This window comes from Dicentrarchus labrax, unplaced genomic scaffold, assembly GCF_905237075.1.
Source record: "Dicentrarchus labrax unplaced genomic scaffold, dlabrax2021, whole genome shotgun sequence".
Taxonomy (NCBI): Eukaryota; Metazoa; Chordata; class Actinopteri; family Moronidae; genus Dicentrarchus; species Dicentrarchus labrax.
Window position 1 is genome coordinate 15,462,568 of NW_026136706.1, and position 16,390 is coordinate 15,478,957.

At 41.9% G+C, this 16,390-nt stretch overlaps 1 protein-coding gene across 4 annotated transcripts in view; it reads left to right on the forward strand.

Moving 5' to 3' along the window:
• Window positions 1-149: 149 nt before the first annotated feature.
• The window catches only part of dync1i2a (dynein, cytoplasmic 1, intermediate chain 2a), an 18,374-nt gene continuing 2,133 nt past the window's right edge, over window positions 150-16,390 (forward strand). Inside the window, exons 1-14 of one of the 4 annotated variants that reach the window (XM_051403768.1) lie at window positions 150-259; window positions 1,300-1,417; window positions 2,598-2,712; window positions 4,596-4,683; window positions 5,687-5,776; window positions 6,125-6,240; window positions 10,729-10,815; window positions 10,987-11,149; window positions 11,258-11,357; window positions 12,223-12,348; window positions 13,757-13,903; window positions 13,989-14,102; window positions 14,648-14,781; window positions 15,812-15,956. In XM_051403768.1, the coding sequence (XP_051259728.1) occupies window positions 1,310-1,417; window positions 2,598-2,712; window positions 4,596-4,683; window positions 5,687-5,776; window positions 6,125-6,240; window positions 10,729-10,815; window positions 10,987-11,149; window positions 11,258-11,357; window positions 12,223-12,348; window positions 13,757-13,903; window positions 13,989-14,102; window positions 14,648-14,781; window positions 15,812-15,956 (1,533 nt within the window). In that variant the 5' untranslated portion in view covers window positions 150-259; window positions 1,300-1,309. The remainder of the gene's footprint in view (window positions 260-1,299; window positions 1,418-2,597; window positions 2,713-4,595; window positions 4,684-5,686; window positions 5,777-6,124; window positions 6,241-10,728; window positions 10,816-10,986; window positions 11,150-11,257; window positions 11,358-12,222; window positions 12,349-13,756; window positions 13,904-13,988; window positions 14,103-14,647; window positions 14,782-15,811; window positions 15,957-16,390) is intronic. The other 3 variants (XM_051403770.1, XM_051403769.1, XM_051403771.1) reach the window with 3 other exon arrangements.

The following is a 16,390-nucleotide window of genomic DNA, read 5'->3' on the forward strand; positions in this document are numbered from 1 at the left end:
GTAATACTGTAACATTCATTCACAATATAAAACCACTAACATTAAATTACACATCCAAAGACCTGTCTCCACACTCTTAAACCTGAATCTTGAGGTTTAACCAAACTCAAAAACTCTCCATTGTTGACTTCCGACAGCAGCAGCTCAGCCACGTCAAGGCAAAATGCTTTTGTTTTGGCCCTCCCCGGCATCTGTAGTTGTGCTGCAGCTTGTTATTGGTAATAGGCGTCTGCTTGTCAGGTCCAGAACCTGCTGTAAGGTTTGTAATGTACACATCGACGTAGTGAGCGGTAGTTTTACACTCCTTTTTAAACACGTGTAGTGTGTTTGTCGCTGTAGTTTTGTAGTTTTGTAGTTTGTAGTTTCATTCATTGTTCGATCACTGGAGTTTAAAGCTACAGCAGCTAGCTGCTAACAAACAAAGCTAACTACCGCTACATCTCTACAAGGGCTTGGATTGTGGAAGTCACAGTTTCTGCTTTTTTTTTTCTTTTTTTACATAATAAATTACGTTAAACTACGGTTGTTTTTATGTGTAACTACTAACTGAATGTAAAGTACAAAGGACGGCGGAGCTAGCTCTGTAGCCCTGTCACAACAAGGAAGGCTAGCGTTAGCAGGCCGATTGGATGCTAACGTTGTCTGTTTTCAGTGGGATGCGGGGTGATTGGTGACATTAAACATCACATTAACGAGGGGCTTTGCTTGCAGTTTGAAAGCGTATACAAACAAGCTGATAAGGGCCAGAGACTAGTTATTAAAACCGACAGGATAACGCCGTGCTAGGCTAACCGGGTGTGGACAGCTGTATGGGCTGTAGGGTGGGGCTCTCTCTCGGTTAGCCTGCTGACAATGACTGGTCAGCATGGCTGTGGGGTTTCACAGTTACATGTAGCTGAGAAATGATCCAAAGAGCCAAAAGATTGAACTTACTCAGCTGCAGAGACAGCAGTGTTGGAAACAGTGCAGTCTGGTAGCGAGCTGTCTCCAGGGCTGTGAAAGGTGGTACTGAAGCTGAGAGCATCAGCTGTCAGCTTTAAGGCTTTTAAAACACTGCCCTTATTTATCAGAGGATAGTGTGTGTATCAGAGGATAGTGTGTGTATCAGAGGATAGTGTGTGTATCAGAGGATAGTGTGTGTATCAGAGGATAGTGTAAACACATACAGAGATCACTGGACCACCTGGACGCCCCTGATGTTTGGCTTTTGTTTAACATGCTGGAGTTTTAAAGATACTCTTCTCCAGTGTATTGTTAATGGGACAGGAATACAAACTTAAATGTGTTGTTTGTTTACAGCTGTGGCATCATGTCTGACAAAAGTGAGCTGAAAGCAGAGCTTGAAAGGAAGAAGCAGCGCTTGGCACAAATCAGAGAGGAGAAGAAAAGGAAGGAGGAGGAGCGCAAGAAGAAAGAGGTATGTTTTTCATTTTGTAAATGTTTTTAATATCCGCTGATATTCAGTGCAGAAATGGAGAGCAAACAAAACCATTAATGGCTGAGCAAATGTTTCAATTCAAATGCATATTTTCTCCCTACACACATGATGTTTGAAATGTTAGAAATTAAAAGCAGTTTAGAGCCTAAGAAAAGTTGGCAATAGATTGTTATGTTGACAGACGTATGCAACACGTCCCGAGGGTTGTTCTGAGAAAGTTGGCATGTTGATCTTAAAGCAAGTAACCCTGTGTTTGAATAATAGGTCATTAATATCTAACTGGTTTGTACTTGTTAAATTCTCTTGTGAATTAGATGCATATCAATTATTAAAGTTGATATTTCATTACAGCGTGACAACCAATCATCCAGATTATATGTATGTTACAATGTAAAGTAACACTGGAACTGTATCTGTCATCGTTTCAAATTTGAGTTGTTTGTATGCATGTGATTTGTACAACAATTAATTTTTACCGTCATGATTTAAGATGTCAAAATAAAGTAAAAAAGGATTTGTGTTGTTTTGTCAGTTGAGCAACAGTAAGTAGAATATATGAAAATGCTGAATTAGGACATAATACAATAACAACAAAACAATCCAAGATTAATGATTCTGACTGGTTGAGTAATCTAGGTCAAGTGTCTGTAAGTTTTTTTTTTTTTTATTAACCACAGTGATAGGTTGAATACAGTTTCTACCCAAGATAAGAAAATAAGCTCTGATAACGCTGTCCTGATATTTCAAACGACTGTGACTGTGTGTCGTTAGTTACAAGCAGGAATAATGTCATTGAGAGGGGAAAACTTTATAAAACTTTTTTACCTTGTGATTTGGTCTGGAAATGATAAAACAATCTATGCTTTCTACACCAAACAACTAGTGTCTAAATTAAGATTTTCTTTTGGGTTTTTGTCTTTTTCCATTAAGTACTTTCTGCTCTCTGATGTTAGTTATGTTTAATTCTGGCATTAAGTGAAATGAATGCAGATTATTTGTGGATGAGTACAAATCTCTCAGAGCTAGAAATCAGGAAACTTGCAACAAGACAAGATTAAGTTTGGTATGCTTTATTGTCTGAGATCATAGCAGTATAATGTAGATTATTTAGAGATTGAATAACTGAGAATAACTGGGTGACACACTGCTTTGTTTCTAGGCGGACCAATTGAAAGATGCTGCACTTCACCAGGATGATTCTGACCTGGAGAAAAAAAGACGTGAGACTGAGGCTCTTCTACAGAGTATGGGCATAGCCTCAGAGGCTCCTGTTGGTACGTTTTATATTACCTGTTGGTGGATTAAACATACTTCTCAGCTGCTGTGATATCTGCTGTTAAATTCTATAATCTTCGGGAAGGAAACAGGCATGTCCACAGTGTTCCTGGATCGTAACATATTTATATATACTGTTTCAAATATCCTCTTATACACAGTTACAGTAGCTCATTTACCATTGTATCTCACATACATTGCCATTCTTGTATTAGGACAGTCAGTAGTCTTTCAGTGTTTTGCCTCTTTGACTAGAGTTTGAGGGTATTTACATTCATACTGGGTGAACAGTAGTGGGTTATTCCCCCTCAAAGCAGCTCTAACCTGTATGATAATGACAACATACAGCCAAACAGTGTAATCTTATTTACTAGCTGACTCAGTCACCTGACCCCAGTCTAGCTCGTCATGTGTCTGACTTGTTAAAGACCAGACTCGAGGGAATAAACTCAAGCAAGAAGTCAATATGGTAATTTATTGCAATGTACGTATGTGCAACCAAATATTAGATATAATAACTTCAGGATTGTGTTTACTTGTCCTCTTACCGTCTGTCTCATGGAATTATATTAATATATATATATATAGAAAAGGTTGGTGTGGATGAAAGAACCTCTCATTAAAGCTGAAAGCCAGCATTTTAACCCCATAATCTTGTGAGGTTAAAATGTTATCGTTTCATCATAGTAATTTCAGATTCGTTGTGTTTGTAGTACAGAGCCAAAGCAGCAAAAAATCACTGTCACTGTCCTATTAAGCTGCCACCTAGAGATTCGTTTGTCAGGAACCAAGTAGTAAATGCCATGAAGACATACCATGTCTATTTAGAAAAACAGCTTTCCCACAAATTATACAGATTCAAAGAAAGCCCAGATGTCCCAGTTTGCCACTAGCACTTAAACACAGCATGCACTTGTGCATCTGTGTGGAGCTGGAGAGCGTGAAACGAGTCTCCAAAACACCACTAGCAAATAAAAACAAAAACTTGACTCAACACACGCGTAATAACAAACTCTAAGTACATATTAAAGAATGTCACAGCGTGGTTTTATACATTTGTATACACAGGAAACATTACAAAAGCGAATATGATCAGATCTGTAAAGCTGAAGTTAAAATATTATTCAGGTTGTGATGTATGGATTTGTGAAAATGTTTTACAACATGCATTTGGGAGTACCCAAAATTACCAAACATCTTTGTACACATTCTTAAATCTTATTTTTATTTGCAGATATTATCATTTTAAGTCTTTTTCCCTCCGCTACATGGTGATGTAACTAACCAAGTGGAAAGTGGAGGGCCTTACATAAAGCTGTCAAATATGAGTCTTATTTTAGAGTTCTAAGTTTTGTAATATTTCTTGTAGATTTCACAAAAATGTCACACCTGCCCTTTACAAAGGAAACACCGATAAAAGAAAAAAATATTTGTTAAATGATACAATAGACTGTATCAATATTAGCATTCATCCTGAGTGGGAGTGTTAAAGCACTGTTACGTTCCTACCAGCAGGTGGCAGAAGAGCTCCATCAGAAAATCTTCACAGGTCTTTCAGTATGCAAAAGAACTTAACATAGAAATTAAAAAACATCATAGTTTTGGGAATTTCTTTAGTAGTCTGTCTGATTTACTTGTCATTGCATTTATTCAAACATTCATTCAAAGACAAAGTCAGTGTAATTGTGTCATTAAAGCTCCAATATGTGTTGACATAAGCTCACAGTGTGTTATTTACACACTCATCTGTATATTTAACTTGCTTTGCTCTAATGTCAGAGCTTCACACACATGTTCTCAAACATGTAGGTGTTCTATATTAAGACTGATAACATCCGTACAGCATTTGAAACAATAAAGCTGCCTCTGTCTTACTATGCAGTCCCTCCTCCCATGTCTCCAACTACGAAATCGGCGGGCACACCAAGTGAGGCAGGGAGCCAAGACTCTGATGGAGCCGTGGGACCCAGGTACACACACATACACACACACACACACACACACACACACACACACAAATGTTTCCCCTCACCTCTAGTACTGTACGGTACATTACAAGAGAAGAAACAATGCCAACATCCCTATTTAGGAAGAATTAAATGCGCTTATGCTTTATCGATGTTTTGTCATCTTATGCTTTTGCCAGCTACTCAAGCCTCTTGCTTTGCAGATGTGTTGTACAGCCAATTAGCAATAAGTATTTTGAATACTGCTTTGAAAAAATTAAGGTCTGTTTTAGCTTTGTTCACTTTGCATCACTGCAGGACACTTCAGACAAAGGCTGTGAATATATTTAAAGCATGATTACACGAAGAACTGAGCTAAACTTTCATAAAGTCTCACACCAATACAGTGAATGATGACGGGTTTATGCCAACTGAGCGCATGTTTATTTAATTTGTATGTCGTTGAATTAGGACGATCCTAAATTAACAATAAAACAGCAGGCTGCTGTGATGCCTGGGGGACTTCTTAACCCCTAATTAGAGCCCCTTCCCTGGGCTGAAATTCAAGCTCCCCCAGTGTCCCATCAGGCCCAGGGAGCTGTTCCCCCTACCTGTTGACTCATTTCCCTCACCAGCATGGCCATTTCCTACACACATGGAGGTCATGTTTTCTCCCTGAGGGTTCTCTCTCTCCCTCCCTCTCTGTCGACACAACACTCAGAGCCTTTGGTGTGACGCGGTTCAGGTTGTATCAGCCCCGCAGGCTGCACATTACACCCTGTGTCATCCCACTCATGTGGGTCTGTGCATCTATGCATTTTAAGCAGATACATTCTTCCACCTCTGAGGCAGTTTCAAGCTGGATTCACACTGAAAAACATAAAAAGATCCGGTTTTAAGTATGTTTTGATAACCTTGGATTCCAATCAGCATGTTGTGTGCCATAATGCTAACTTTATTTCCTCTCCTCATTTGTGCTCGCTTGTCTCTCTCACTAATGCTGCCTTGTTGCTGTGACACTAACCAGGACTCTGCACTGGGACTCTGACCCGTCCACTCTTCAACTTCACTCTGATTCTGAGCTGGGGTACTGGACACTCTCTTCTCTCCTTTCCTGGTCATTTTCCCTTCTCTCAATCTATGGCATGATTACTGTGTCTTTCAAAGTCATTATTCAGTAAAGAAAGTCCAGGAAATCAGTCAAGTTGTGCATGCAAGAGTGGTCAGACAAAACCTTTCAGTTATTTCACACTGGTTGTTAAACTAATCTGAAGTCTTTACCATCCCATGAAACACTCATTTACTTACTTTGATCAGCACACTCGCATGGGGGTGAAAATTACTACAAAAACTGATGAGAACAGTTACAGTAGAGTGACTGTTTAATATGATCTTTTTCTTCAATTCATTACTGTTTTGTAGTGATATTGAGCTGTGCAAAGTTTGAGTTTTTCTGTGCTTTTAGGCGTGGAACTGCAAAACTGGGAATGGCCAAAGTCACACAAGTGGACTTCCCTCCACGTGAAACTGTGTCCTACACTAAAGAGACACAGACGCCGGTCCTGACCCAGCAAAAAGAAGGTGATTATCACTTGTTATACAGGATAACCTTGACTGTGAATATGTGAGTGCTTGACACCTATTTAGTGGTCCATTAACATGCATAGCTTCTTTGCTGTCAAAAGTTGCGTTTAGGTGCAATGGTGCACCACCTCTTGAGGATTATTCATTACACGCTTATTGTGTGGGCTGTCTGAGTGTACGAGTGGTTACCGGAAGTGAACAACAAGTGGAAGAAATTAGATTTGAGATGAAAGTAAAGGGAAAATGAGGCCCAGGAAACATAAGAAGTCAAAGGAGAGATTCAATTCAGACAAGCCCTGCTCCTCTGAACCTCACAACCAACTCCACTTTGGTATAATTAATGAGCAGGATGAGAAAACCAGTGACAGGAAGGAGAAATGCGATTTGGGGGTAGATATGAATTGCTGCGCGTACGACTGCGCTCTGCCTCTGAAGCATGTCAATATGTATGTAATTGCTGCTCTGGAGCTTTCATGCGGTTGGCCAAAGAGAATATTTGGGCTACTACTAACATCCACATGTTGAACACATGTTCCATAAAATATGCAATATTTGAGGGTGTGCTGCTCGTTCTTGGTTGATTTATGTAATGACAGATGGCGAACAATGCGCTCGACTGAAATCCTGATTAGGTTTTATGTTTAGCATTCTAATTTTCTTTTGTGCAAAGAGATATCAGAACTAGCCGCAGATCCTGCAAAGCTTCAAACTGCAACTGAAGTCCATATTAAGTCTGTCTTTTTTTAGCTGTTTGCTCAATTTCTTTGCATCAGCTAACACATCTTTTTTTTTTTTTTAAACATCCTTGAAAGCCTGGTTAGGGTTTTAAACAGTGTACTGATTGTCGGTTGTTGTCCCATCAGGTGATGTGTAGAAAATTCTGAGGTGGCATGCAGCGCGTGTAAGATTAAATTGTGTGATTTTGTGGAAAACTATGAGCAGAACTAGTGAAGGATGAAGAGCATCCCTCTGTTCCTCGTCGCTCTTTTACTCTGGACTCTACTGGGCATTGTAAAACTGTGTTAAACAATGATGGTTTCTGCCAGCTGTTCAACACGAGGCCCCCTTCCCCACTCTGCCACTATGTAATCATTTCATCAACTCCCTCGCTTCCCTGTCTTCTCCCTTCACCGAACAGGCACATAACAAAACACACTCAGTGACATTGTGCATTTTCACACCATCACTTCTGGCACTCGATGAGACGGCATCCCCTTCCCAGCTTGCTCCCCTTGGCGCATTTTTGATGTGTGGGGTGGCGTCAGGCCTGTTCTCTGATTGAGCGATTTATCATGTTGTCAAAAGGAGGCAACGGCGCAGCACTCTCAAGGTCAGCAGGCGGTGGCATTAGAGGGAGAGGCTGCCGTGTCCTGGCTGCTGCAAACTGACGGTTCCCACAGTGTCTGCAAGACAATCTCGGAGAAAGAAAAAATGTTTTAACATCACCTGCCCTATTGACCCACAAACCCCCCGGAATGGTTAAGGAGAATACATCTTCAGGTTATTTGTTTGTTATTAATGGGGACAGTATTGCATCATTCTACCACACGAGATCAACTGGACAGTCTTTGTTAGCCTAGCGTTCCCTGAAATCTCCGCTCAGATGACAATTTTGACATTAATTCTCCCACATCTTTTATTTGCCAAGTTTGTGAACCTTGGACAACATAGAGATTTAAATTAGTGCTGTTCCATCTGTAAGTAGTTTTCGGGGAAATATTTTCGATTCAAGCCATCAGATTGGTGAATTTGTGTGCCGCCGCTACAGTATTCCCAGACTGCACTAGTAGGTAATATGCAGCATCAGTATGCACTCCTCAACAAGAGGCTGTAATTATGGAGTAAGATATTGTTGGAGGTTGGGGTGGTGGTGGTGGTGTTGGGGGGGGTGTGTGTGTGGAGTGGTTGGTCTGCTACAGCGTTTTAAAAGGCTTGTCAGGAATATGAGTATGTAGAGCAGTTCAGTAAATCTAATATTTAATTGAATGTGATTGTTTTAATCACTCTGAATTCATAGGCAGGTCAAAACTTTTAATCACAAAAGCCCTTAATGGCCTTCTTATGTGAAGTGCCACTTGTAATTGTGGTCAGCTTTTATGCACTTGATGATTAGTACTGTTAAATATCTATTGTATACCTCTGTCATACAGTAGTTAATCATTCCAACAGAAAACTTGGTGTATTCTACTTTTTTAGTATTCTTTTTTTTTTAAATCATTTTTGTTCTCAATCTCATTTAATAAGATTGTGAGACAGATTTAGTTTTTGCTGATGTTGGATTTCTGCTCAACGTTGGCCTGTTTGAGATCTTTAGACCTCACTGTCATTAGAGACATGTGTAACCATGTTGGAGAGTTGAAAACAATAGACTCCTGTTTCACAGCTGACTAAGTCTTGAACAGTGTTATCAGATTGACAGAGTGTGACTGCTGATGTCTTGGTTTTTATTTGCCTTGCAGCAGTTTTAAGTCTACACATGAACACAAATGTTCACACAATTGTTTGCATTTTTGTGCTATAGGTACTCTATTATAGGAAGTAATAACATTATAGTGCACATACTGTGTGTGTGTGTGTGTGTGTGTGTGTGTGTGTGTGTGTGTGTGTGTGTGTGTGTGTGTGTATTGGTTGAGCTTTTTGTATTCTGTGGTTTCATTGTTGGCCTTTATACGTCAGATAAATATCCTGTTGCACGTGCTGAAGTCAGACCCTTGTTCTGTGTGCACATATAGAAAGTGGAAGACACCTGCAGCAGAGAGCAAAGGTCATTTGGTTGTATACTTGTGCATCTTTGGCCACATACCATGTTTGCATTAATATATTGTCCACTGACTAAGACCTGTGATTACTCCCCTCCCTCCTGTCCAGCCCCCCCACCCCCCAAAAAAGCTTTTATTTCTTAAGTGGCACAAAAGCCATAATTGGGCCTGCTTTGAGAGGAGGTGTCAGTGTATGGGACATCGGTGATCCGGGTGAATTCTGTTAAATGCAACCCCCTCCCTCCACCACCCGCCCTCGCTAGGCGCTACTACCCCCCTACACATCCCCAGCGGGGTCACCAGGATCACTAGCTTTTCTCCAAATGGCCATTTTGGCTGGCAGGTGCATTATACCCTTTATTTTCAGATTGTCTATCCGCTCCTAATGCCTGGCAGGTTGATTGCTCTGGCTGCCTCACCAGGGAAAGGGCTGACGAGCACGGCCGGGACTAGCTGAAAGACAGTGATTACTGTTTTCCTTTAAGCCTGATTGAGGCCCTTGAAAGGAAAGATTTTAACCTTGTCCTGTTGGTTGCAGAGTATGGCCGTACATTGAAATGGCTTGTGTCATCAACCCAGTTCTGTAAACTCATCAGTGCACTCAATAACCTTCTTCCCCAAACCTCCATCTGAGAAAGGGGATAAATCACTTTATGGACAAAGTGACAGATGACATTATCATTTAGATTATCTCAGTAGGAAGGAAATTCTGGCATGCGGTGCTGTCATCTTAGATTAACTATAAGGCTCATACCAAGATAAATGCCTGTAGGAACCAGGCGAGTATTTCCCCTGTCTTCATGAATCTGTTTTTGTCCTGCTTTTGCTATTATTATTTTTTACATTGAAAGCATAGGCTATATACCGTCTCTAGGAGATGTGTTTTGAAAAAGCGTCTTCATCTTCTTTGAGGTACAACCGGTGTGCAGTTTGCCAGCTGGTCTGGCCTGTATTTTGTTGTACATTCTCTGAGGTTGAATAGGAGTTGCAGGACCTCCTGCTAGGATGGTAATTGCACAGGCTTGCTGTTCAGGGAGAAGCTTGTCTCGGGGCAGCCAGGCGGAAAACCTCTGTGCCATCCCCATGCCACCTCTGAAGAGCACAAGACAATCGCAGCATCACCATCTGCTTTTGCACCATGTCGTCATCTGGCCAGACCAATGGGACGGGCCCCGGGCAGCTGCTCCACACCCACTGCCCTGCTGCCCCCGTGGCCTAGAAGGGGGCAACCTGCTAACGGGACACAGAGGAAACAGCTACACTGACAGCTAGAATCCTCTATTGAATGGCTAGAGTCTCATTAACAGTTGGGAAAGACAGGGGTCCCTATGACAACAAGACACCCGCTGCGCTGTGTCCCTTTAACACAAATGACAAACTTCCCTGCTTTAGAGGAGCAGGTTCTTTTTGAAAGGCGACATTGTGCTGACAAACCAAACAAATGCAAGGCGGAGATTGCCGGGCCCATAATCACTCGCTGGAGCTTTTTTTTTTTTTTTTTATTGAGAAAAGAAAATAATAGAGGAGGAAGATGTAGTGACGAAAAGGTATGAAACGTCTGTATGGAGGCATGATCGATTGTTGTGTGAAAGTTGTTACGTTGAATTTGATTTTATTCCCTGTTTACATTTTAAGTTTTGACAAAATCAATATTATAACCAAAATCCTTTACAAGTTCTTGCGTAGATGTTGTGTACATTCTAATGGTTCACTTTCCAATCAACAGAGGAAGAAGAAGAAGAAGAAATTGCTCCACCTCAACCAGCAGGCGAGACTCAGACTGAGAAACCGGACCAGAAAGAGGAGGAGGAAGGTACTCCAGTGACGATGATGCATAATTGCAATACACTAATGAAATTAAGCCGTAGTTGTTGCCGGGTAGAAAGAGCTTTCTCTTCCTGTAAAGTAGTGCATCACATTCTATATCATAAAGGAAATGAGCAGTAGGGATCCCCAATACATTTCCTTGTGTTTCTTTGTATAGTGCCCCCCCACGAGCTGACAGAGGAGGAAAAACTCCAGATCCTACACTCCGAGGAGTTTGTGGATTTCTTTGATCACAGCACTCGCATTATTGAGCGGGCTCTATCAGAGCACGTGGACCTCTTCTTTGACTACAGTGGTCGTGACCTGGAGGAGAAGGAGGGGTAATAATTGGACAACTAGTGTTTTTTTGGGGTTTTTTTTTTTTAAACTTGTAATTGGTTTTTGAAGAAGTGTTTTTTTATTGATTTTTGTTGCTTTGTTTTCCCCAGTGAAATCCAGGCCGGAGCAAAGCTCTCTCTCAACAGGCAGTTCATGGATGAGCGCTGGTCAAAGCATCGTGTCGTCACCTGCCTGGACTGGTCCCTCCAGGTCTTTTTATTTTTTTCTTTAACAATTTTTTGTTGAACACTCCGAGCAGCATTTTGCAGTTGTTCACAATTATCAAAATGTCAATCAAAAGAAAATTAATTTATTGTGTTTTTGTGCTAAAATAGAAGTAATATGGGCATAATTGTTGCTAATTGGCTGTTGAAACAACTTAACTTTGCACAGCCATAATGCTTTATGATTACATAGCTTGAGTTTGACAGCATTTACTTTTAGCCACAAGTCCCTCAGGAAAAGTAAGTTATGTCCCACACAAATTGTCACTTAGTCGGAGGCCATAATGATTTGTTTCCTCTGGTGTCTAAGGTCATTTAATGCATGATTCTGCAACGACTTTTGACAGTGATTGAACACCAAGTCTTTGTTCACAGTGTTTACTAGCTCTGAGCGATATCCATACCCTTGTGATTTGAAATAATGAATTCACAAACTGTAAATCTCACTTCAGGTATTAGAAGCAGCAGGGGTTAATGGTTTGTTTACATCTGGGTAGTGTTTCTGCAGTCGTTCTCTGCCTGTGTTTTTATTTCGCACTTCAGTGGGTGTAAATTTTACATTCTCAATGAGCTGCTCTGTTTTAGTCTACCACTGTTCCTCTGTAGCTTTTGGTTCAAACTATGAAAGGGAATAAAAACGTTATTATTTACCAGAGTTCTTGGGGGGGGGGGGGGCTAATTAAACGAACCATAAATCTTGAGGGAAAGGGTTACTCATTCTTTAAGGCATTCAGCAGCACCGCACAGGGCAGGAGGCGAGGCTTGTCCACATGGAGCCAAGCCTGGGGGGCACGTCTGCCTCCCCTCACATTCATTTGGGCTGATTTTTAATTTTTTTTCCCTGTCACCAGTATCCTGAACTCCTGGTTGCCTCGTACAACAACAACGAGGACGCTCCTCACGAGCCAGACGGCGTGGCCTTGGTGTGGAACATGAAGTACAAGAAGGCTACACCGGAGTACGTCTTCCACTGTCAGGTACTCAAAGCAAAGCCCCTCTGCTTCTTTCTCCCACCCCTCTCCAAGTCCTCACCAGTGGCATCTTCCATGACAAGCGTGGAGCACCGCCAACCAACCCCTGTTTGCTCACCCTTCTCTCCTCCTCCTCTGCGCTTACACCCCTCACCCTCCCGCCTTCCTGCACATTGTGAGTTCACCGTACTGGCATCCACCTCCACCACATCTATCCACAAACACATGTTCATGAGGCGCCGGAGAAGACCTGTGGTGCAGGAGTTGAATGGAATCCGAGCACTGCAGCAGGATTAAGTGTGTGTGGGGCAGGGCTGGTTATCATGTGCATCTAAACAAGGGCCCTGTGTTCAGACAAGCTAGCAGGGAGAGCAGCACAGCTCCTCTGCTCTGCCCAGCCTTATTATAATGCCTGCCCCGAGGCTCCTTCACCAAGACAAGTTGAGTAGAACCACATGTTGTTGCCTCTAGAGCGGATGTAGATGCAGGCGTATTGCTCAGATGAATAAAACTGAACAGAAGTGTGAATGCAGTTCTCTCCGTGCCTCCAAATCGGCTCATCATGAGATTTTCCTTAACCGTGCCTCAAGAAAAGTCACTTTAAAAAAAAAAAAATTGAGGTTAGATTGTAATTGGTGAAGCGATGAGTGCGTGTAGGCCACCTACAGACCAAACTAAGTAATAAAAATTCATGAAGTCATAATCCAAAAATAAATAATAATCCTGTTCACTGGCCGCAAGGTTTGTTTTGTTTGCACTGTACGAACTGAGGCATGAGTAATGAAAGATGTATTTGGATGTGTTTTTGGGAAAGAGGGAACATGCACAGACCAGTTCTATAACTTTGAGAAGAAACAGGAAAAAAACAGGTTCAAGCCGATGTTTTTTATTCAACTTTGAATATTGTTGTAGTGTTGCTGATATAAAACTTATATAAAACAGCCAGAACCTCATTTGATGCAGTTTTGCCTCGCCACTTACCTCAGTGGAAAATTCACCCAAGTTATTTTAACTCTAGATTTGTGTTTCCAGTCATTCTCATAAAAAAATCATGTAAAATGTTTATATTGTTGCATATTTGCTCCGGTCTATGTAAATGAATTCAGTTCTTACTTCAGAGAACATGATTACTGTATGCTGAGTTACCAGTTTATTAGGTACACCGAGCTAAAACTAATGTGGCCTTAAAGAACAGTGAAATCCTACCTACCTAAAATATTGAGCCATACTGACCAGCCCTGCAACACAGATTTTTCCTTATTGAGCATGAATGACCCCTGACTCGGGCCTGGATGCGCTCTTTGATTGGATGTGACGTGATGGTACATTTGCTGAGCTGTCTCACTATAAACATGTACCTTTTCATCAGTAGAGAACTTAAACATTGCCTATCCCTTTTCTCTCTTTCTGACAGTCTGCTGTTATGTCGGCTGCGTTTGCCAAGTTCCACCCTAACGTTGTGGTGGGGGGCACATACTCGGGGCAGATTGTACTGTGGGACAACAGGAGCAACAAGAGGACCCCGGTGCAGAGGACTCCCCTGTCAGCAGCAGCACATACGGTACACTGAACAACTGACACAGTGGGCTCATACTTTATTTTTAATACAGCAGAAGAGTAAAATGTTTCCCTCATTGTCTTTGCAGCACCCAGTATACTGTGTGAATGTGGTCGGCACACAGAACGCCAACAACCTGATCAGCATCTCCACTGATGGCAAGATGTGCTCCTGGAGTCTGGACATGCTCTCCCAGCCACAGGTAACGTGTGTGTGTGTGTGTCTGTGTGTGTGTCTGTGTGTCTGTGTGTCTGTGGTCAGAGGAATATTTGTGAATAACATAAACATTTTAGGAATAAAGATTTAACCATAAAATGTAATTGCTATGTTAATAATTCATCACATTTTCAAGAGTGGAGTTTTTACATTTTGTGTCTCCTCACATTCCACACACTTCCTGTCCCTCCCATTCAAGCTAAATGTCAAACATTTTGGCCGGGCTCCCTCGTTTTAGCATTCCAGTTTGGTATTTCCCCCGGCTTTACCCTTATTTTTTCTTCAACTCATTTTTCACTTTCAAGGAAATTAACTTTGCTAGCTGTGCCATTTCATCTGTGCTGCCAAGACCTCAATGTCAAGCTTCAATTTTTTATAAAGTGCTAGTTGAATTTAGATTATACATTAATAAACTGTCAAGTGATTTTTATAGGTTATGCTTGGCTGGGTGTGTGTTAACATAAAGCCTGAGCAGGGAGCTTGTTAAGGATGTTGTTCCATGCCTGCCCCCCTCCCCTGCCCCCTCCACAGGACAGCATGGAGCTGGTGTTCAAGCAGTCCAAAGCTGTAGCTGTCACCTCCATGTCTTTCCCTCTCGGAGATGTCAACAATTTCGTGGTGGGCAGCGAGGACGGCTCTGTCTACATGTCGTGTCGTCATGGAAGGTGCGTTCATAAGCAACCGCTGGTCCCCGGCGTCCCTCCCGAGCACCGCCAGGAAACTGAGGCGGCTTGTTAGGCCCACCTAGAACCTTGTAGTGTCAAATAAATATAGCCCACTCACTTCCCAGTGCAACGCAAATCCAACACTTGATCTCCTGCTGTTTGAGGTTTCGCTCCTGCCCAGTCATCCTGTTTTTCTTTTCCGCTTGTCAGTTGTGTTTGTAAAGGTCGTTCAACATAAACAGGGCACACATGCAAGGGAAACAAATCATTCTTTCCCTGTCCGTTTCTTTTTTTTTTTTTCTTCTCTGTATGTTTCTCTGGGTGAGAGGGTTTGTTTACAGTCAGTCATCCCAGAGAGAATTAAAAGTTCATCCCACAATGTTCTCATTTAAGAGACCGGGGCTGCTCTCACAGTGCTCACAGCGCATGGTTCCTCTGTTAGAGAAGCAAAGAAATGTGGCTTAAATCAGAGCTGCCAGTGAGTAGCGTGTTTCACTAAATGTCCTGCAGTATGCCCAGAGACCGCAGAGAGGGGATAGCTGCTAGGTTTTGCACAGCAGAAGCACCTCTGTAATTGGGGGAATAATTTTCCACCTCATTTACAATGGTATGATACTCTCATCGCAGTTAATAATGCATAAGCATCACTCACGCTGAGTATTTACCTCTCTACGTTAATTATCAGAGCCTCAGTTGGTTAACAGCTCTGCAACATGTGGTTGAGGGGTTGCAGGCACTTTTGCCACCCTGCCGGTAATCACATGATATAAGTAAATGATTAATGTGAATACGTCCAGCAGATGTCCATCTAAATGCCTGTTGCTTTCTTTCATACTTAAAGTAATGTCCAAGTAATTTAAAAACACCAGTGATAAATGTTAATCCTATGGTCTGTTCCCATCATTAAACTTAAGAAACGTATATTCAAACATGATCACAACTGAAGGTCATTACTCCACACCTGCTGCTTTTGAAAATTACATTTGTCACGCTCAATTTAATCCGTCGCCCCACTGTGTGTGCTCCACAGCAAAGCGGGCATCAGTGAGATGTTTGAGGGCCACCATGGACCCATCACAGGGATCAACTGCCACACAGCTCCAGGGCCCCTGGACTTCTCCCACCTGTTCGTTACCTCCTCTTTTGACTGGACTGTCAAGCTGTGGAGCACCAAGGTAACAACCAAGAAAACCTTTATTTACGTGATTGAAAAGACTCATCTGTGTGTAGGAAAAAGTTTCAGTTCAGGGTAATAATGTTTCTTTTAATGTTGATTCTGAAGTCACATAAAATGGTATTGATTGAATTTGAAGCCAGACAACCAGAATAATCACAATACTGGACCCTGTTAAGCCAAAAGACATAATTTGTTGCCTCTAATTTAATGATAGTCTAAAGCCACTTAAAGCTCTCTGTGAGGCGGTAATGCTCGTTGTAAAGATTGTGAGATATTAGTATTGACAGTGTGCACCCTCAGTGTTCGGACAGTACATCACAGTATCACTATCGCACCTTAAATTGGAGGGAGAGGAGTAAGACAGAAATGAGGAGACAATTGCTGTCAGCCAGTAAACTTATCCAACACACAGCTTGATTCATAGTACCTGCT